General features: G+C 34.9%; 1 protein-coding gene across 1 annotated transcript in view; it reads left to right on the top strand.

The window, feature by feature from the left end:
- The window catches only part of LOC132498750 (solute carrier organic anion transporter family member 1B3-like), a 62192-nt gene that overhangs the window by 34006 nt on the left and 5620 nt on the right, over window positions 1-22566 (top strand). The window contains exons 4-12 of the mRNA XM_060112805.1: window positions 2436-2557; window positions 3598-3744; window positions 3935-4033; window positions 6385-6621; window positions 9648-9812; window positions 11164-11359; window positions 14497-14662; window positions 16854-17038; window positions 22211-22275. Of these exons, the coding sequence (XP_059968788.1) occupies window positions 2436-2557; window positions 3598-3744; window positions 3935-4033; window positions 6385-6621; window positions 9648-9812; window positions 11164-11359; window positions 14497-14662; window positions 16854-17038; window positions 22211-22275 (1382 nt within the window). The remainder of the gene's footprint in view (window positions 1-2435; window positions 2558-3597; window positions 3745-3934; window positions 4034-6384; window positions 6622-9647; window positions 9813-11163; window positions 11360-14496; window positions 14663-16853; window positions 17039-22210; window positions 22276-22566) is intronic.

Below are 22566 nucleotides of genomic sequence, written 5' to 3' on the forward strand. Positions count from 1 at the left end.
GATAGAAAGAATGAAAGAAAGAAAGAAAGAAAGAAAGAAAGAAAGAAAGAAAAAAATTAAAATAAACTTATTAAAATAAAAATAATTATTAAAAATTAAAAAGATTAAAAGTAATTAAAAATGAGAAAAATAAAAAAGAGAATGAAGAGAGCAACCAAACTAAAAACCAAATCCACCAGTTATAGCAAGCACTAAAAACTATACTAAAAAAAACCCCACAAAATAAACGGACCGACAGAACCCACGACAAATGGTAAAAGCAAAGCTATACAGACAATATCATACAAAGCATACACATACACACTCACAAAAAGAGAAAAAGGAAAAAAAATATCTATATATTAAAAAAAGGAGGAAGAGAGCAACCAGATCAATAAACAAATCTACCAATGATAATAAACTCTAAATACTAAACTAAGATAAACATAAAACCAGGAACAAATTGGATGCAGAAAGCAAACCCCAAGTGTACAGTTGATCCCAAAGTCCACTGCCTCAATTTTGGGATGATTCATTGTCTATTCCAGTATTCCACAGATGCAGGTACATCAAGTTGATTGTGGAGATTTAATCCATTGCTCCTGAGGCTGCTGGGAGAGTTTTCCCTTTCTCTTCTTCGTTGGCACAGCTCCTGGGGTTCAGCTTTAGATTTGGCCCCGCCTCTGCATGTAGATCGCCTGAGGGCGTTTATTCCCGCCCAGACAGGACAGGGTTAAAGGAGCAGCTGATTCGGGGGCTCTGGCTACTCAGGCCATGGGAGAAGGGGTACGGAATGCTGGGCAAGCCTTCAGCGGCAGAGGCTGACATGACGTTGCAACAGCCTGAGGCGCCGTGTGTTCTCCCGGGGAAGTTGTCCCTGGATCACAGGACCCTGGCAGTGGCGGGCTACACAGGCTCCCTGGAGGGGAGGTGTGGATAGTGACCAGTGCTTGCACACAGGCTTCTTGGTGGCTGCAGCAGCAGCCTTAGCATCTCATGCCCGTCTCTGGGGTCCGCGCTGTTAGCTGCGGCTCGCGCCCATCTCTGGAGCTCATTTAGGCAGTGCTCTGAATCCCCTCTCCTCGTGCACCCTGAAACAATAGTCTCTTGCGTCTTAGGCAGCTCCAGACATTTTCCCGGACTCCCTCCTGGCTAGGTGTGGCACACTAGCCCCATTCAGGCTGTGTTCACGCAGCCAACCCCATTCCTCTCCCTGGGATACGACCTCCGAAGCCCGAGCCTCAGCTCCCAGCCCCCGCCTGCTCTGGTGGGTGAGCAGACAAGCCTCTCAGGCTGGTGAGTGCCGGCCGGCAACGATCCTCTGTGCGGGAATCTCTCAGCTTTTCCTTCTGCACACTTGTTGCTGCGCTCTCTTCCATGGCTCCGAAGCTTCTCTCCCACCCTGCGTCTCTGCCAGTGAAGGGGCTTCATAGTGTGTGGAAACTTTTCCTCCTTCACAGGTCTTTCCCAGAGGTGCATGTCCTGTCCTTATTCTTTTGTCTCTGTGTTTTCTTTTTTCTTTTGTCCTACCCAGGTACATGGGGGAGTTTCTTGCCTTTTGGGAGGTGTGAAGTCTTCTGCCATTGTTCAGTAGGTGTTCTGTAGGAGTTGTTCCACATGTCGTTGTATTTTTGATGTATCTGTTGGGAGGAAGTTGATCTCCACATCTTACTCCTCTGCCATCTTGAAGGTCTCCTTCCTTATTTTACATCTAGTAGTTCGTACCTCTTAACCGCCCTTACCCTATATTCCCCCCTTCCCCCACTCCTCTTCTCACTGGTAACCACTAGTTTGTTCTCTATACTTGTGAGTCTGTTTCTGTTTCGTTATATTTGTTTTTGTTTTGTTTTGTTTTGTTTTGTTTTTTTAGATTCCACATGTCAGTGAAAACATACAGTATTTGCCTTTCTCTGCCTGACTTATTTTACTAAGCTTAATACCTTTCGGTCCATTCATGTATTTTTAAATATCAGCATTTGCCCCTATTCTAGGTCCGTTCTATTGTTCCTATTAAGTGCTTCCTTATCAAATTGAAATGGATTAGAACTTTTTAAACTAAGTTTTGAAGAGTCAGGCATATGACTGTGTGTGATTATAAACTGATTTTGAAATTTTAGATTGTAACCATCTTTGAAGATAATTCAAAAGATTGATAAATACAGTTAGCAGTTTTTTAAGAGCATGAAACCAAGATATTTCATATGTTGCCCAGAATATAAGCACTGCTAGGATGAGAGCAACATGGTACTCCACCTTGCCTGGGGAGTATTGCATGATATTTCTTAGTGAACACTCCCATTTCACTGTTACCCATCACCACTCCTAAAATATAAGCTGGGAAACTGACAGAGTACCCTGATAATTTGGAGAAGAGAATGGTGCAAATAAAGGGGAAAATTCCTCTGTATTTCTGGGAAAAGTGAAAATGCTCAGTAAATATAGTGATGTTCTTACAGTTACAGGTATTCTAAAGACACTGCTATTAATCCATCAGAGAATTCAACATCAAGCTTATCAGCTTGTTTGATTAATCAAAATTTGTTACTCAATAGAACATCACTGGAGATAGTGGGAAAAGGTAAGAATTGAACTGGCACTAGTGAATATTAGTGTCACTAATAAATATTCTAAAATTTAACAAGTTAATTACATCGTTAAAAAATGATTGCAATATCCATTAGCAAAATTGATTTAAAAGACAAATAGGAAAAACATTTGCATCTTATGTATGTAAGGCAAAAATCATAGTGTCAATATATATTATATATAAAGACCTTCTAGAAGTAATAAGAGGAATATTTTGATATGAAATTGGCAAAGAATATATGCAATTAATACAAAGAGGAAGAAGTGGTATAAATATGTTAAAATAATTTTACTCTTTAAGAAAAATTCAAATTATTACACAAATTAAAGATTTTTTACCTATTATAACACAAATCATAAGTTTTAATTATAAATTATAGTACTAGTTAAAGATTTTCCTACCTACTAGATAGGAAAGATTAAAAATAAAAAGAAATGAGGTAGAGGATAAAGACACATTTTATGTATTATGGGGAGTGTATAAATTTCTCTTTTGGAGGTTAATTTTCAATATGGTAAAGAACAAAAATATGCACATCTGCTTAAATCAGAAATTCTACTTTTATTGCTTTATCTTAAGGAAATAATCAGGAATGTGCAGAAGGATTTATTTATCATTATAGCCATGGCATCCCTGTTTAACAGAATGAAAAATTTGAAATATTGTGTGAGTACATAGAAAAAATTGATTAAATGATGAAACTTATTCAGCACACTATTATGCAGTCATTAAAATCCTGATATGAGAATATAAAGAATATTATGCATATTTTTATATTCACTAAAAATGTGAAAGATATAAACAAACATTAGAAGTGGTACTTTGTGTGGGGAGGGATGGCAGATAATTTTTACTTGTTTTCTTTGTGCTTTTCTGTATTGTCAACTTTTGTAATGTCACTATAAATCATTTTATAATTAGAAAAAAAGCAAAAAAAATTAAATGGAATAATTAAAGGGTTAAGTTAGTTGACTTTTCAACAGGAATGCTAAAATTAATGTTTAAGATAAAACACTCTCTTGTCTACATAGGTTGGGAAAAGGAATCTGGGTCACATATGTGGATATATATTCTATTGGGTAATATGCTTCGTGGAATTGGGGAAACGCCCATAACACCCTTGGGGATTTCTTACATTGATGATTTTGCTAAAGAAGGACATTCTTCTTTTTATTTAGGTAATGTACAGAAAATATTAGATTTTATGGTTACTTTCCCTGGGTGTACCTTGAAATAACAGTGCTCCTAAACTTATTCTTTTACTTAAAAAATTACTTAGAGAAATATATTGTATTGTATTACTTTAAAAAATTGAATAAGAACCATGTATTATTGGAATTTGATAAAAATGTTTTGTAATATTTTTAGGTAATTTGTTTGCAGTAACAATGATTGGTCCAATCATTGGCTTTTTACTCGTATCTCTGTTTTCTAAAATGTATGTGGATATTGGATACGTAGATCTGAGTAAGTACAAGCAGAACAAGGTAACATGATAATGCTTTTCAAGTACATGACACCATTCTTTCAAATAACTGAATTCACTCTTTCAGTGGCCCTTTGCTGACTAATTGTCAAAAGTTACAAATAGGTAATGTGTTAATAAATAGAATAAAAATAAAATTCAGTGCCTATCTACATCAGGCTTTTACAACTAAGCACAAAATAAGAAAATTTAACAAACTTAAGATTACTTCACCCAAAATAATTTCAAACTAATTGCAGGTCTCTCAATATGCCTACTAATGTCACTTCCCCACATTTACCCTTTCTCCCGTCTCTATTTGCATAGTTCTTAAAGTCTTTTCCAATATGTGGCTCCTCTTCAGAGATGCCTTACTTCACCACCTCCTACTGGCCCCAAGTTGTGTCCCTATTAATCACCAAGAGCATGCCTTAATTGTAGCCCTTGTCACAATAAGCCATAAATATTTGTGCCACTGATCTTCCTTCTCTTTTAGAACATAACAGTATGATGTCTGTCTTAACATATGATAAGTAATTAGTGTTTAGAAATAAACAAATCTGATTTTCTATTTCACCAGGACTACATAGAGTAGACATCACAGCAGACCAACAATAACCACAATCTGAAAGTATTTTAATATAAAGCTAAAACGTGGACCTGATGGAATGTGTTATGTCTTCTATTTTGGATGTGTGAATTACAGTAGGTTCACATTCCAAGTGTTTCTACTCGATCATTTCCAGGTTCATCCTTGTTTTTATCACTAAGCACCCAGTAATAAATGGTTAAAGTCTTTAGAATGATAGATTTGTAACCTCTTTTCTATAGTTAGAAATCACTGCTCACAGTATTTAGGTCCATGGTGATCCCATTTCTAGCACTGAACTTCTAGACCTTATTATATCTTCTCTTATTCAGTTATGGGTATGATGTAAATGTATTGTGAAGTACATTTTCGCAAACTCCAATGCCAAAGGAGCCAATGAGATAACATAAGTGAATAAAGAGTGTTCAGTGTGGTGGTTAAACTTGGAAGAATTGGTGGTGGTGAACTGCCCTCTGCACACACCTGAAAGTGCATATATTGCTCAGCCTCAACCTATTCTTTTCATGAAGAAATTTGGATCCAGCATTGACAAAATCTTCTGATTGGTTTTCAAGAAAATCCTGGAATCCAGATTTTCATGTGGAAGTTTTCAATTTTTAAAACAATGTGTGAACAAAAGAAAACACTTTGGCAGGCTGTGTCTAGCCAGGTTATGACCTCTAATTCCTATGTGTACACCAGGGATAGAACACAAAAAATGTTATCAAAATGACATTTCTGACGGATGATGAATAAGTACTTAGCATGTAGATGGAGTCACTGATTTTATCAATCATTTCTGCAGTCTGTCAGAGTTGCTGATTATGGAATAATATGAATATGTAAATCAATTTTAAACTCAGAGCTGTGTATATTTGAAAACCACTTCAGTAAACAGAATTAATAATTTATTTCTATATATCAAGTCAATGTTTTCTCACGTTAAAGAGTTTTCTTATAGATCAAAGCGTAACAACACCATTATTGTGCTTCAAACATCTATGGTGTGTGTGTGTGTGTGTGTGTGTGTGTGTGATGCTTTCTTATTAGAATGTTTATATTTATAAATTTAAATATATACTGAAACTTTATATTTACTGAAACAGCTCATTTTTACTTGTTTAGATATAGCACATACATGGCACTCACACAGCTTTAAAGGGAAATATTATTGAAATAAAATGGTTACATTATCCCTAAAATTTAGAGTCTAAATTTTAAACTCAGATTTTCATTATATGTATATCTTCACCATTATCATCCTCTGTGCTGTCTGGGAGTTGGAAATGCAGGTTCTAGGGGGAAAAAAACCCACTAATCGCTCTGAGAATTTCTTGCGAAGTGCTGTAAATTTCATTGCTAGTGCTTTCGTGACCTCAGGAGATGGTGCCAATAGAAGTTTTCAGACAATGAGTATCATGCTTTCCATAAATGGCCCTTAAATAGTTTGCAGGCTTCAATTGTTCAATGGTGGCCGCTGTTGTCATGTCACCAGAAAAGCCACCAAGTTCACACAGGCTCAGGCAATGACAACAATGTCATGACTGACTCCTGGACAAGAGCAATTGTAAGATGTCATTAAATGTTAGACTTATCCTTATTTCAAATATAAAAAGTGTGAAAAAAATAAAAGAGTGTCTCAGAATTGATGAAATATCATTTACTTTCTTCATCTATGGAGGACAGCAATTACTACAATTATTACCAGAAATTCTTGCATTTCAAAATGATTTTTGACTGGCTTCTTCTAATTCTTTATTCTAGGCACTATCAGAATAAATCCTAAGGACTCTCGTTGGGTTGGTGCGTGGTGGCTTGGTTTCCTTGTGGCTGGACTAATATCCATTATTTCTTCTATACCATTCTTTTTCTTGCCCAAAAATTTGGATAAACCAAAGAAAGAAAAAGAAGCTTCAGTATCTTTGCCTGTGCAAAATGAGGAAAAGAGTCAAATGGCTCATTTGACCAAACAGGGGCAAAATGTTAGTGGAACTGTAGCTGGTAGGTGTTTCACATTTACAGTCAATTTGGAATTGTTAATCCCAGTGAAAGGGAGGGGTGAATATTCCAAAATAATAAGTCATACTCAAGTCATCTAAATAAAGTTCGCTTTCTTTTTTACTAAATTTGGCTAAATTATTATTCTAAGATTCCTACTAAAATTTGTAAATATATTCTGAACATATATCAACTCTGAAGGGAAGGGGATTAGGCTTGTGGTCTTTAGCAGGGAGAAACCAATCAAAGGCTAAAAATATCTGTTATTTGTAAACCGAAGAGTATATATTCATTTCCAAATTACATAGTACAAACTATGAGGATTAAAAGGTCTTTCTTTCTCTTCCTTCCTTCCTTCCTTCCTTCCTTCCTCCCTCCCTCCCTTCCTCCCTCCTTTCCTTTCACAAATAGTACCAGGAAGCATACTATGCCCTGGTAATAGAATATTGCCTCTGTTTTCCAAGTATTTACAATATAATGGGGTTGTACCAAAAAATATATAGACAATTGCCATATAGTGCCTATATAAACAATTATGAGTGCCTATAAATTGGGCAACTTAACTGTTCTTAGGTGGAGACATGGACTATGGAGAAGGAAATCAGAGGAAGTTTCTCTCTAGATAGAGTAAGATTATTTTCTTGGTAATTATATAGAAAAAAATTGCTTACCTAAATATTAATAAATGAAGTACAAGCAACAGCAGTAGTTAAGGTTATTGTAGTCAGTCATGTGAATAAGAGCCCTCCACTATTTGATAGTGCCCTTCCTTTCAAACATAAGCCCCGAGGGCTAATGGAGAACAATTTAGGAACAGTAATTTGGGGAACGATCCAGCAGCAGTCAGAGCAAGATAGTTGAAAAAATGTTAATAGTGCACTTTTCAGATTGCACAGAAATGGTGGAATAGTAAGAGTCAAAGCAGAGCAATGCTTGAACCCTTGACAACCTTTTCAAGTTGAAGTTGTAGTGACATTAGAGCTTGTCAGGTGGAGCCCAATTTCTCCCTCTCATCAGTTCTTCCCCTCACTCCTTTTATTGTTATTTTCTCCTCTCCATCACTCTAATCCAAAAGCAATGGTGTGACTTGTATTGACTCATGAGAGAAGACTTAAATTTTCAGTCACATTGGTAGCTTGAAATTGGCCATGATGGGAGAAGTTACCACCATTTATTACCGAAATTGGGAAATACTCAAATCAACGTTGTTTTCCCAAGAATCAGTTGTTAAAACATTTACCAGCACACCGCTGATTTAGGAGTCTTTGAAATTTAACATGCACACTAAAAATACCATTCCAATAAATTTTCATTTGGTCTATGCTATTTTCACACTGCAGCAAATTAAATCCATAAAAAGTAGTGGATTATCTAAAAATAAGGAACGTGGTGACTGTGAGCCTCCCCCAAATGGAGGGGATAATGAAGATGCAAAAATAGGGCGATTGTAAACATCATCTGTGTTATCAACTGTTTGTAAGATAGTGACCAAAATAAGATAGTAAAGAGGTTCTTAATTATGTGCTATTAGGAATGGATGAAATAACTAACAACATTTAGTCAGAAAATAATATATCTAATTTGAGTAGAAACAAGACTAGCTGGTTAGAAAGAAATAAAGATATCAGTTCATTACAAAAAAATTTGTAAACAAGGAAAATTGTCCAAAAATGAGCAATTTCTTTCTGAGATAGTCAGCTTAATGAGTTGTTTATTGATCCAATTATTGAGGATATATAGTGGATCATGATTGTGTAGAAGTTCAGATGACATCCACGTTCTCACTCACCTCAAAAACTCAATGATTTGGTGAGCCCATATACCCTATTTCTTTTGATCAAACATCACAACTCACTTAGAATGACTCACAAGTCAATCGTCCTTCCTGATTGGGGAGTCCCATGGAGAGAAGTTTAGCATTTTGACCTAACAATTTAAAATGTTATTTATTCCTGCTATACACTTCCTTACATCTTCTTTTTTCTCCTTCTATGCCCTTGGCCCTAATCCTTTTTCTTGTTATTATAAGCAGATGAAACTATTTCTTAGTTACCATTAGATAGAAGGTTTGGTTCTGACCATATCTAATGGAAACTTTTAGAGATCTACAGTACAAGATCTTTCAAAGTCCACACCATCCATAACTCAGTAACCATATCTGGTTCTGTCTTGCTAGACTCTGATACTTCCCACTGTTTTTCTAAGTGGTTTCTTCCACTTTTAACTCCCATTACAGCTGGTTAACCTGATGATCATAGACCCAGATCACATAATTCTTGCTAGGTATGGAAGTTATGGATTTGTTACACACCTGTTGGTAGGCATGGTTTTTTTGCCCTACTGTTGTCATAATGTCACTTGAGACACAATATGTCTTTAAGAAAGCTGATGGATAATACTGCCAGATTTACTGAGGCAGTATTTGATGGTAGAAAAGCTATGTACCAGGAAACAAGAGATCTGAATCCTGGTACTAAATTGAGCTTTATGATTTTTGAACCTTAGTCTTCTTATTTCTGTGAGCTTTGGATTATACTATCTTTAAGATAAATTTCCAGTTAATAATTATATTATTAATATAATGATTATATTATTAAGTGCTAATAAAAAAGAGACATGGCATTTCATTAACTTTTGTTTCTTGAGTGCCTAACATATTGCCTAGTACCCAATTAAAAACCAAACGTTTGCTAAATGAATGAATAAATGAACTAATGATGTATGCAGTTGTATGGTAGAATGCTAAGAATAACCAAATATGAGGCAAACAAAGCACTTACTAAAACAGCATGTATGTTTGATCCCATTTTGGAGTAAAATGAACTAACTAAATAAATATTAATGCACATATGGAAAAAATTGAAAGAATTTTTTTAAAAAACTGTTAGTAGGATTGCAGGGTATTCTGACTTTCTGTGCTATATATTTATGGAATTTTAAATCTTATATAAATTATATTTACAAGATTAAGATATTAATGTATATGTAAGCTGCATTATAATATTTTCTTTCTTTTTATGTTTTTATAGGTTTTTTCCAGTCCTTGAAAAACATCCTTACCAATCCCCTGTATGTTATAACATTATTTTTGACACTGCTACAAGCCAGCAGCCATATTGGAATTATTACTTATGTCTTCAAATATGTAGAACAGCAGTATGGCCAGTCAGCATCTGAGACTAGCATTTTGTTTGGTAAGACCTGTTTATGTTTGCTTGATAAATGTTATGCTACTGAGTCACTGAGCTCCAAGAGACATTTTGTTGTGAAGGCAATTTCACATTTTATTAAATATAATTTTCATTTATTTCTTTCAAATTTTATCAAATCGATGGGTCTTGTGATATCATCATTGTTCTGCATTTGAAGCTACAGCTCATGTTATTTTTGAGGAGATGAATTCCTGAAGGAAAAGTGACATGTGAATGGAACATGTAGATATGATATCTGCATAACTGGATCTTATAATCTAGTGCTGAGCTTCTGAGGCAAATCCTTTTGTAATGTAATTATTATACTTCTATCCTTCACGGACTTTGAATCAGGACCCAGATACTTACAAAAAATAGGACATTGATGTTTCCAGGAGAAAAATCAATTTAAACACATCATTGGTATCTATATAGTTCAATACAAATCTCATATTTTAGAGAGGTTTTTTGCTACAGTATCTGTTTCCAATGACACATGGAGACTTCTTTATGAAGGGAAGGTTTTCTCATATTATTCTTTTCCTACTCCCTGTATAAGATAAGATTCTTAAGAGCAGTAGAATACCCAGTACATGGCCCAGCACATTGTAGAAACTCAATATTTGATAAGTTAAGCTGAATTTATCAAGTGATATATGAATAGGTCATAAGTAAACAAGAAAAAAATAATTCTGTAGGACGTGCTTATTGAACTTAAGATAAAAGTTAAAACTGTAAATTTAACTCCTAATAAAGTTCTCAGCCTAATTTTTTTGTTAGAGGGATCTTCATCTTTAATCAATCTTGGAAGACAATGAAATAGAAAAGTTATAAGAGGAATCAACTATTTTTAACATCACATATAGACCTGTTTATCATCTTAGGGTATGTGTGTGTTTAGATGGATAAAGAAGAGATATTAATTTAAGTGTTCAATTCTAAACTACTGGGCAAATTTGTAGTAAGTTTTAAGGATGGGAACTCTTCATTTTAAGGAAATGCAAAGGATTTTAGATGGTAGGATAAAAGTCTCAGAGTCAGGAAGATGATATTTTGTTGTTATTTTCCGGGAGGGGACAAAAAGCACCTTATAAAAACCATATGTTCAGACATACAGATATTCTCAGTCACTGACTTTTGCTACTGAGGAAACTAAACCTTCAGCATTGGCAGGAAGAAATTATTTTTTTCTCCCCCACATGGTGCACTGACCCTCTACCTCCATCCTGGACTTCCAGCCGTCTATTTAAGAAGTAATAAGATAGGATGATTTTGGTTGATATACAGTGTTTCATGTGTAAAGACATTCAGAATAACCATATTTATATAATTAATTTTTTCCTCTTACTTCTAGGGTTCATAACCATACCAACTTTTGCATCTGGAATGTTTACAGGAGGATATATCATTAAAAAATTCAAATTTACCTTGGTTGGAATTGCGAAATTTTCACTTTGTAGCCATACGTTGGCCTTCCTATTTCACCTATTAAATTTTGCACTAATCTGTGAAAACAAATCAGTTGCTGGACTAACCTTGACCTATGATGGGTTTGTATATATATCAATATACCAATTGCACAATATATAAACCATCCAATGTAAAAGAAAGTAAGGCAAACAAGGCAGATGGCAATTTAACTAAACTTTTAACCGAGAGAAATTTCAATTTATAAATTCTTAAAACGTTCACTTCTTAAGATCTCAAAAAGTTCTTTTTTTTCTTCCTTAAAGAAAAGCCATATAGTTTGAAATAGTAATAGTTATTATTTATGGGGTGCTTACAATGAGTGATGGGTACTTTTATCCCCATTTTATAGATAAGGAAAGCAAGGCTCAGAAAGATACACAGATTACATGTCTAACAATGTTAAGATTCTGACTCAGATTTGAAGGTTTTGACTCCAAAACTCTTAATCCTAACCACTATGATCTTGGATGAATCATGAGAGAAATATAAATGACATTTTCCAAAAGTGACTGAACAATCTTTATCTGCAGTTAATTTTGATGTTTAACAATTATCTTTATAAGAAAACCAGTACATTGCACTGAATTCTCCTTTTTTGCAAGCTAATTCTGTTTCTTCTGGTATTGTCTTCATTAGCAGTAGAATTGATAAATACTGTATACATAATGGCATATTAGACCTAGAAAACTTTTACTTTTCATTATTATCACGCATTGTGCAGTATACCTAGTACTACAGTCTCCACCCCAAATCAAGGGCAAGATTCCTGTGCAGATTTCTCATCATCTCCTGAATATAGCCAACAATTTAAGTTTAGGAAGGTTCACTTTCAAGCAACAAGCAAAGATCCTGGGATCACAGTTTAGTAACCAGGTTCCTTAGCACTGCTTATTGTTGGCTTTGAGCTTTTAAACTCTGGGTCTTATGAGGTGTCAATTTGAACCTGTCGAATCTTCCCACATTTGCTTACCTAAACATCCTATTCTTGGAGGCTTGCCAACTTAATCTTGAATTATCTCCCCATTCCCTCCTAATCCTGTTTGTTGTTGAATATTCCTATTGACCACCACTCACTCTGGTATATCAAAATACAGAGTACCTAGAACATTGAACTTTAGAGGGAAGAGAATCCTGGAGATTATGCAGCCCGACCCTCTTATTTCCTCTTCCTTTGTTAGTTGAGACCCGGAGAAACTGTGACTTGTTTGAAGTCATACAGTGACTCCAGAACGATGCTACTTCACAGCACAAGCATACAGGCTTTAACCTAAAGCCAGTTCCCTGAAACAAGCACAGTAACTGTGCTATCTATTCAAAAGAAGGCACCTAGAGTTCTACGGGCTTTTTTCATTCAATAAAATTTCACTGAGTGCGTCCTTAAAGGTCAAAAAATTTATAGGATACCTCAGTGCCCTCAAGGAACTCATAGTCTAAGTGATGACTATTAACAGAATCAATATATTTAGCATTTATGAAATGCTAGTCACTGGGGTAAGTTTTTAGAGTATGAATTACGGTAGAGGTTCTCAGAATGTGGTCTGAGAATCTACAGGGGTCCATGAGACTTTTGCAGATGGTCAACAAATTCTAAACTATTTTTATATTAATACCAAGATAGTATTTTTCTTTTTCATTCTCATTTTCTAATGAGTATATAGTGATATTTTCTTTCTTTTTTCATTTTTATTTTATATTGGAGCATAGTTGAGTAGCAATGTCATGTTAGTTTCAGGTGTACAGCAAAGTGATTTAGTTATACATATATATGTATTTATTCTTTTTCAAATTCTTTTCCCATTTAGGTTATTACAGAGTATTGAACAGACTTCCCTGTGCTTGTATAGAGATATTTTCTAAGGCTACAAGATATGTGATGATAATATCAGTCTGTTGGCTAAGGATATGTGTGCTTGCACATTCTCATGTACTAAATTTTTCTTATTATTAATCTCTAGTAGAGTATATCTATCAATAAGTAGAACCCACTTGAACAAAAAACCCTTGGGGTCCTCAATACTTTTCAAGAATGGACAGGCTGCTGGGAACAGAAAGTTTGAGAACAGCTAAATTAACTTTTTTCCAAAAAAATTTCTATGAGGATTTATGACTTACAAATAGCAAATCTAATTTTAGAAAGAGTAGTCACATTGCTGTGAAGTGGCAGACCTAATGTGAACACAGGACTGTCTGATTGCAATGTCTGGACTGAGTCATTAATCATTATGCTAAATCACTCCCTGTCCATCGTGAGTTCCCAAGCAGGATTAGGTATTAGATGCTTTTAGTAAAATTATTGATTACAGAATTTCTGAATCTACCTTCTTCTTTCTTCATGAAAATTACTTTCTCATTCAAGGATAATTTATCACGATTTTTACCAAAAAACAAAAGAAAATTTTTTTAAATCTATAAGCAGAAAATTAATTATTATGAATAATCCATTTAATAATTTTAACCATATTATAAGATTATATGTTATAAATACAATGATGTTTTACAGTAAATAATTATAAACTTTGTTTTGGTTTCATTTAAAAAGCATATGAAGTTTTTCTCGTCTTTCTCAACTGATTCTATTATTCTTGATTTTTAAAAATTGATCCTTAAGGATTCTGCTTTGACCAGGTTGAATCCTTTCCTTGTGTAGTTAAAATATAGATTTAAAAATTCAAACTAGTTAATTAACATTCACAGATTCATGAGACTTTACAGTGAGCTGGGAAGAACCTTAGTCTAATGTCATTACCCTACTGAACAGAAATCAATTCTCAGAAAAATGAAGGGATTTGTGAGGAATTTTTTGACAGAATCTCAAAGACCTCTTGTCTATGTCCTACCTATCCTCTTTGGTTTCTTTTTTATGTTTTACTTTTTCTACATCATAAATCATGTCTGGGTAAAGATAAAGGGTGAAAAAGTTAATAAGCACTAAAAATAAACTTTGCCATTTTGGACAAGCAAAATATCTCTATTTAATTTAAAGACAACCCTTTCCCTTATTTTTCATCTCCTTTTCGTCTCTCCTCCTTCTTTTCCTTTCCCTTCCCTTCTCTTTTTTTCCTCCTCCTTCCTTCCCCCTCCTCCTCTTCTTATTCTCCTTCTTCTCCTTCTTCTCCTTCTCCTTCCTCCTCCTCCTCCTCCTCCTCTTCTTCTTCTTCTTCTTCTTCTTCTTCTTCTCTCTCTCTTTCTCATATATATGTCTATCATATATTTCCAGAAATAATCCAGTGGCATCTCATATAAATGTACCACTTTCTTATTGCAACTCTGACTGCAATTGTGATCAAAGTCAATGGGAACCACTCTGTGGAGACAATGGAATAACTTACATATCACCTTGTTTAGCAGGATGCAAATCTTCAAGTGGCAGCAAAAAGTCTGTTGTGAGTATTACTTTTTACGTTCTTCTCCTTAATCAAAACTGCAGATTTGATTTAACTTACTTAAACTTTGATAATTACTTACCAAATGTTTCTACAACTAAGGTCAGCAGTAAAAAGACAGAAAAAGATTCCCATTATTGCCTGTCATTGTGATGGCTGTGATGTGTAAACAAAGCCTCACATAAAACCCTACTTGAGACACAAACAGGTTTTTCTGTTGCTTGAATTCTCATGAGATTACTCCCACCTTTTCTTCTTGCGTTTATAAGACTATGACCTTTTGAAATTTAAAAACATTTATGATTTCTAGGAAGCACCTCATTTGACTAAAGGATATGATTTCCATTAGGTTGGAAGTACTTTACCCTTCAGATGCTAGGGGAACATCCTGAGCCAACCCCTTGTCAATCTAGGTGCCTTTCCAGGACAACCATCTATATGCAATCTTGCATATAGATTCTGGAGAGTTTATCTTGAGGCTCAATACCCTTTTGACTTTCCAAGAAATTAATCAAGGCTTCATGCTCACTTGACTGTCCAATTGTTGGCTTCCAATTTTGATTTTTTTCAAGGTCGGCACTTCTCCTACGCAGGATAACTTAATATTCTGCTTGCCTATTGCTAACATCTCCCATAGAAGTGCCACTGTCTTCTTCACTCAAAATATCCCCTTCCATGCAAATTATGAGTTCTCCTCAATCCCCCAAGTAACTTCCAATAGCTGGGCATCAGATATGGTGTTCTCTATTCTACTTCCAATCCACTGAATAACTCACAAAGTTGAGGACCCATTTCCTGGGCCCTTTTCCTATCACCAATATTAGCAATATTATCAGCTATTATCATTGCTCTCTACCACATCCTCCTGTCTTTGATTTTCAAACTTTACCATCATTTTCTTGCCCATAGTCCTACTAACTGCATTAATGAAGGTCACTGAGAACTTTGAAGAACTTTGAAGAACCTAGATTCTTTGAAGCTGAGTCATAAATTTGCACAAAAGTGGCCCAAAGACTATACTTAAAAACCCATATCTCAGATGCATGGCTATAGTGCCTTTCATTGAGAGTGCCCTATTTAATCTATGGTCCCACCTTGTCCATGTGTGAAGGACTGGAAGAGACATGATGTTAGAATCCTAAAGAGAGCTCTGTCTACTATGGAGACATCATCTTCTTAATACTTTACCATTTAGGGACCACTGCAGAGTTCTTTTACCAAATTCTTAGTAATAAGTCATCCCTTCTTAATCACTCAAAATAATGTCCTTTGTACTTAAGTTTGGTTTCATTGGCTGATAGGCTTGCTACATAAAGAATTTCTCCATACAATTCTTAGTAAAAAAAAGTAAAGCTTGGTCATCAGATAAGTATGAATTCAAATTCTTCCCCAGTTCCTCCTTCAGTAATTGGTCTTTAGCATTAATGGGTTCAAATTTCCCTTAAACCTTAGTTTAGCCTAGACTCAGAACAGAATTTATTAAAGCCATCTAGCTACATAAACTGCCTGCCAAATTAAATTTCTAAAATCATTTGTTCCTAAATTTTCTCCAGCTGTGTTCTAACCTTTAGGGTATTCTGTTGTGTTGAACCTCTCTGGTAATGGCATCATCTATCCTATAATCTGTCATTATGCAATCAGATGTTGTATTTGCTGGCCAAAGTGGAATTCTAGCATCCGTGCCTTGTCCCTTCTGCCCTGGACTTTGCCCCATTCGAATGGGTGGTTCTAGACCCAGGTCTGACCCCTCAAAAACTACTGTATTTTCTGGATTCCCTAGGCAATCCTACCCAGGGAGTGTCACTAACACTCTGTAGAGCTTTTTAAAGAGAGTAAGTAGATGTGCTATAGGAAATAAAAGTGAGTGGTAGAGAGATATTTAAACATTTTATATTGATGAGAAAATAATTTACAGAGTTTCAGACATTACTTTTTTCTATTCTTTCCTAATTTTTAATTTAGGGATGTATGAGAAGTTAATAGTAAATTACATTTTCTTGTCTAGAAAGGAATCCAGGAAACTATTTTGCCTTTCAATTCTTAAACAACTGTATTGTTAGAATGTTTTCTTTAAAAACTGTAAATATTTTAGCTTAGATGAGTGAGATGTCTTTAAATATAATAGAATATATTTATAACCCAGTCATATTTTGTAAATATATTCTGTCATATTTCAAAAACTATTTTTCAGATGTTTCATAACTGTAGTTGTGTGGAAGTAAATGGTTTCCAGAGCAGAAATAACTCAATGAAGTTGGGTGAATGTCCCAAAACTGATCAATGTACAAGAAAATTTTATGTTTATATAGTAGTGCAAATATTTATATTTTTTTCTTCTGCATTGGGAAGCACCTCAAATATCATGCTGGTTTTTAAGTGAGTATTACTTTTTAAAAGCATTTTTACATATATTAGACTATAAACACACCTAATAATGTGCATATTTTCCCATAATATATTTGGAACCCCAATTCATATTTTGTTACATTTAAATTTTCTAAGAGTGCATTTTCTTAGGATTACTGTGATACTTCACTGCCATAATTAATAATAATTTTGCCTTGGCCGTTGCCACTACAAAATCTAGATTCTGTACTTTTTCCTCTTAATGAGAATTTTAAGACAGAGACTGATCAACAACTGCCTCAATGTGAAAGAATTCCTGTTGTGATTCTAAAAGAACTTCTCATTTTGAGATGCCTTATATCCTGTTGGGCCTGTCAGAGTGAATCACCTATTGATTCCATTGAAAAAAAATTTGGGAACCAGATCACATAATATAAACAGTCTATGATATTCCAAAGTTTTTAATCCTAGCTAAAAGAATGGCTTTTGACCTAGTCTCTCAAATACCCTCGTAGAGAAAAGAAAAATACATGAGCAATATTCATTCTTTTCTTCACTGATTAGACAAATATTTAGACCACACTTGGTGAAGAATACTCCATGGTGAATAAAACAGATAAAATACCTGTTCTCATACAGTTTAGAGTATAACAGGGAAGACTTATGTAAGGCAAATAAGCTTAAAAATAAACACGTAATTACAAATTGTTGTTAGTACTACTAAGAAAAAAAGAGTGCTATTAAAGGGAATAAAAAGGAGAAACAAATTTAGGCTTGAGGTGAGGAGCTGTGAGGAAGAGGACTCAGAAAATACTTCTCAAAAACAGTGACACAATCTAAACGTCTAGAGGGTATGTTAAAGTTAGCAAGTGAAGAACTTTACAGGGAGAGGGGCTATGTGCCAATGCCTCAAGGCAGGAAAGAACTGATGTGTCTGAGGAGTGAACAGAAGCCAGTTGGTTGGAACATACTGAGTGAGACAGATGGCACAAGGTAAGACTGCGGGGTTAGGAAGGGAGTAGGTAATACAAGGCCTGTTGGTGAAGTTAATCATTCAATCACCTAAAAGTGAAAGCATATAAAGACTTGCATGTAGGTATTAAAATATATATGTGTAAATATGGTGATCTGGGTTAACCTCTAGTTATACTTTTAAGACATAAGTAGTTAGCAACAGGTTCATGGTCAGCCAACAGCATGACATAGAAGGGAAAGAAAACAAATGTATTAATGTTTTTTAAAATGAGTATAAAGCTATAAATTGAGACTATAGTTGTTTAAATTCCACAATGACCCTTAAATCTTGTCAAATTTTTTATACTAATTTATTCCACAGATAAAGCTCTACCTTAACATAAAATACTGTCTACTCTAAAGGAGAAGCTTTCCATATTTGCCAAATTACAGATTCATTAAATTACAGGAAGTTGTCTCAAAACTCCAAATTAGCTTGCATCTCAACAAGTCTTGGCTTCTTAATTTAAATTTTTTCATGAGGAGAACGAGAATTTTAGAGAAAACTGTTACAACATTGATGATAATTTTATCTTAATAAGAAAGTGATAAGATCAACATTACCGCTTATCAAAAACATTTATTGATTTCTCACCAACCTTCGATTTTATTGAAAGAGAACTTTTGTGAGGCAGACTGTGGAATAAAAATATAAACTTCAGTCTATTAATGATTTCCTGATGCTTACATCATAAGGCTATTATTAAAACTAGACTAAGCAGGAGTGTTGATATTTACACATTCAGTATATATGTTAGGCACTATTCTAGGGGCCAAGGATGGAACTGTGAACAAAAGTGATAAGGGCCCTCCTTTCATTAGCTTTCAGTGGGGGTGAGGGATGGGAGAGTGGATGGGTGTAGGAGAAGAAACAATAAATAAATAAGCATGTAAATACATAAAAAAAGAAGTGTTAAGCATTAGGAAGAAAAAATCAGAGTAAAAATATAGAAAAGGTAATAAAATTTTAATGCTTAGAAATACAAATGACAGGAATGAGGAAGGAATTCTTTGTACTATTCTTGCAACTTTTCTGCAAGAAAAATTAATTTCAAAAAAATTTTCAAAATAATTTCAAAAGCATTTTTTTACAACACTGTTTCAAAGAGATGGTAGTTTCAGACTGTTCCCTCCCAAGAATTTGAAAGCTCAACCAACTCTGTGAATCTTTAAAAATTGGACAGGAGTTATAGAAGATGACTCATCATAAGAGCCCCTTTCCTCTTAGTAAAAGCCACCCTCTCTGCAAGAATAGTTAAGTTATGAAGAAATCCACATATTACAGAATAATTGAGGCTAAAGTTATGATCTGGATGTGCATGATAAACATCCTACTTCACTTCTACAAAGTGTGGTTAGTCTACCAAGTGCTTTTCTGGGGTTTTTACTCAATCACCTGTCTGAGCCATTGAAAGAGATGGATCACCAAACTAGACCACAACATTCCATGAGCATCTGAACCTCCAGCCTCACCAGGTCAAGGGCCTGCATCTCCAGTAAAATGCAATTAGCTAATCACCATGCATCCAAAAAAATTAAACATTAAGAAGCCTAACAGCCAAGGCTTTAGTACATTGCTCAGGCCCTCGGCAGGGCCCTCCATCACTACCTTCTGGTGAGGAAGGAGGCGAACTTCATCTTCACTAACCAGGGTTTTAATTACCCTCTGTCTCTGTAAATTGCAATGGCAGGGTCTGCTTTAGGATCCCCATTCCACTGTCACCACAGCCTGACTTGATGTGCTCCCAGTGTGGGAAAGGGGAGACCATAGATGAGAATAACCTGATGAGAAAAAAAAAAAAAAGGAAAAAAGAAAAGCAAAGAAAGAAGGGGTGGAGAAGCAGTACTAATTCAGATACCTTCCACTGAAAGTCATTTGATGAGACCTGAATAAAGATTGAGGGTACAAATCATGCAGATATGAACAGGTGAAGAGCAATCCAGGGACGGTAGCAGTGGAGGTAAAAGTCCTGAGGTGGAACATACTTGACATGTACAAGACCAGGAGGACTGTACGAAGAAGAAAGAGGTGAGAAGTACAATGAGAGAGTAAGCATGGTGCAGATAACACAGACCCTGTGGATCACAGTAAAGACTTTGGAGTTTACTCTCATTGTATTAAGAAGCCAGCAGAGAGATCTGAGCAGTAGGATTATACAACTATCTTATCCAATTAGAAGATCACTCTGGCTGTTGGGTGGAGAATCTGTCTTTGGGAGGCAAGAACAGAATCAGGGAAAACAGAAGGCTATGATAGGAGGAGAATCCATCCTGAGAAATGTTGATCAAAATACAGAGCTGACCACTATCAGATTGAGGTAGGACTCATGCTGCAGTGACCAATATTTTACATGATAAAAATGTGTGTGTGTGTGTTGAGTGTGCATGTAAGTATGAGCATGAGGGTCTGTAAGTGTGAATCCATGTGAATGTAGGAGTGTGTGTGATTGTCATTGTATATGGGTGTATGTGTGTTGTGTGTCATTATATCACATAAGTCTATCATTTCCATTGAGTTGTCTAAGATTTCAAGTTCCCTTTCAGGAAGATATTATCACTATCCCCAAGTCTGCTCAATTCTCCTACACACTAGCCCTCTCCCTGGGCAAAACTACAAGTTGATAAACATCTCAATTTTGCTTCTATTGCATCTGGCTTGTAAGCCAAATGCATCCTTTAAAAAATCAACTTCAATGAAAAGTGACACTTCAGGCACTTGTCACAGAGAATTCAACCAGGAACAAACTGCATTCTCTCTCTTCCCAAAAGCCCTTTTAAGAAATCTGATATTTGAGAGAGACAGCTAACTGGACTAGTTAACTGTCATGGCTGATTTCCTCATGACAATTTCCTCAGGGAAGAAACCACCTCTTTGAATAACATGACCTCATCTACTTACTGGCATGGCTTCACTGCCCTCAAGGATAGTGTTTTGTGTCCTCAGCTCGGCTAGTGGAAGTGTCCCTGTCTTTTGTAAAAGCAGAGAAAAAAACCCTTTCTATTCATTTTCTCTCTTAATACATAACTCTGCTGTGTTTAATTTTTATTATGCTATGTTTAATTTTTTATCCTGTTTACTTTTATAAGCTTTCTTGAATACTTTTGAGAATCTCACTCAGGGGTAGCTCTCCTACAAGGCTTAAGGGGCAATGTTGTATAAAGAAAATTGAGGTTTAGAGGGCTAGCTTATTACATTGTATCCTCACAACATACAAGATAAGACTACTTAGCAGATAAGGAAACTGAGGCTAAGAGAGGTTGAATGACTTATCTAAGGCATTTAGTTACTATGAAACATGATTTATCTCTTTATATCAATAACAAAGACTAGCATAGAGTCTCCTAGGAGGCACATGGCAAATGTTTGTTGAATGACTAAATTTATTTATCTCTGAACACATACAGTCATTCAAGAAAAAAATAAACCTTTGTATCAGTTAATTCAATATTTCAGTAAAAACAGAACTTCTGAGCCTCAGTCACCCTCCCTCATCTTGCCACTGCAGTCAGATAATTGATTTTGCTTGATATGTATTAGGTTATTACAGAGTTGGTTGTATCATCAGCTCATTGAACATAGAAATATGGAATTGTGGAAATAACTTTCTAAATGCAAAAGTGAGTTAAATTTTAAGAGAGGATACAAGTGTATTTGCTACCTTTAAAATGACATTTAAATACACTAGACAGTAGAATACAGATATCTTTTTTGACTTTCCTGGTTATATTATATAGTTTATGAATCATATTAGTCAACTTTTCTGTTAACAGCAATGATAGAAATGAAGTAGTAAAAAGAGTTCTTCTCAGACCAAGACCTACATAAAAGTATTTGCTCTCTCATATGGCAGGTGTCAACTGAATAGATCACACGAAATCAGTCTTCATAGATATCATAAAGTCTATTCCAACCAGTATCTCAGGATTTCCTAAGGATCAAATGTGGAAATGTTTGTAAAACTGTCTTGAAATTGTAACACATTGAATAAATAAAGAAATAAGAACTGTTAATATCATTCAGATGTTTGCCTTCTAAAACAACTGAAAATATAACTTTAAATAATATCCGCTCTTCACTTGAGGATTTTCATTAGATCATGAAGAACAACACTGAGAAATGCTTTAATATTTAGCTCAATCTGGTATTTTAGAGATGCTTAATGTTGCTTTGCCTTTATCTTATTTCAGAAATGTTGAACCTGAACTGAAATCACTTGCCATGGGTTTCCATGCACTAACTATTCGAACACTAGGTATGATAAATATGTAGATGATAAATTCCAGGTATAAATTTTCATGTCAAAGCTCAAAGACTGAATGTAATTGATTTCCAATTATCAGAAAGTTTCTTTAAAAAGGTATAAGTAAAATATCATTTTAATGTTTGTGGTAAATGAAAAATAATGAGATAAAGGAGAACTAAATGACCTAAGAGAGAATTTCATTGTCAGTTCTATTTAGAATCAATCTATAAGAACAAGGCATCATCATATTTGTATTATATCCTTTCTAAAACAAAGATCAGTGGTCTCCAAGAATTTAAT

The sequence above is a fragment of the Mesoplodon densirostris genome, chromosome 11 (assembly GCF_025265405.1).
Source record: "Mesoplodon densirostris isolate mMesDen1 chromosome 11, mMesDen1 primary haplotype, whole genome shotgun sequence".
Lineage (NCBI taxonomy): Eukaryota > Metazoa > Chordata > Mammalia > Artiodactyla > Ziphiidae > Mesoplodon > Mesoplodon densirostris.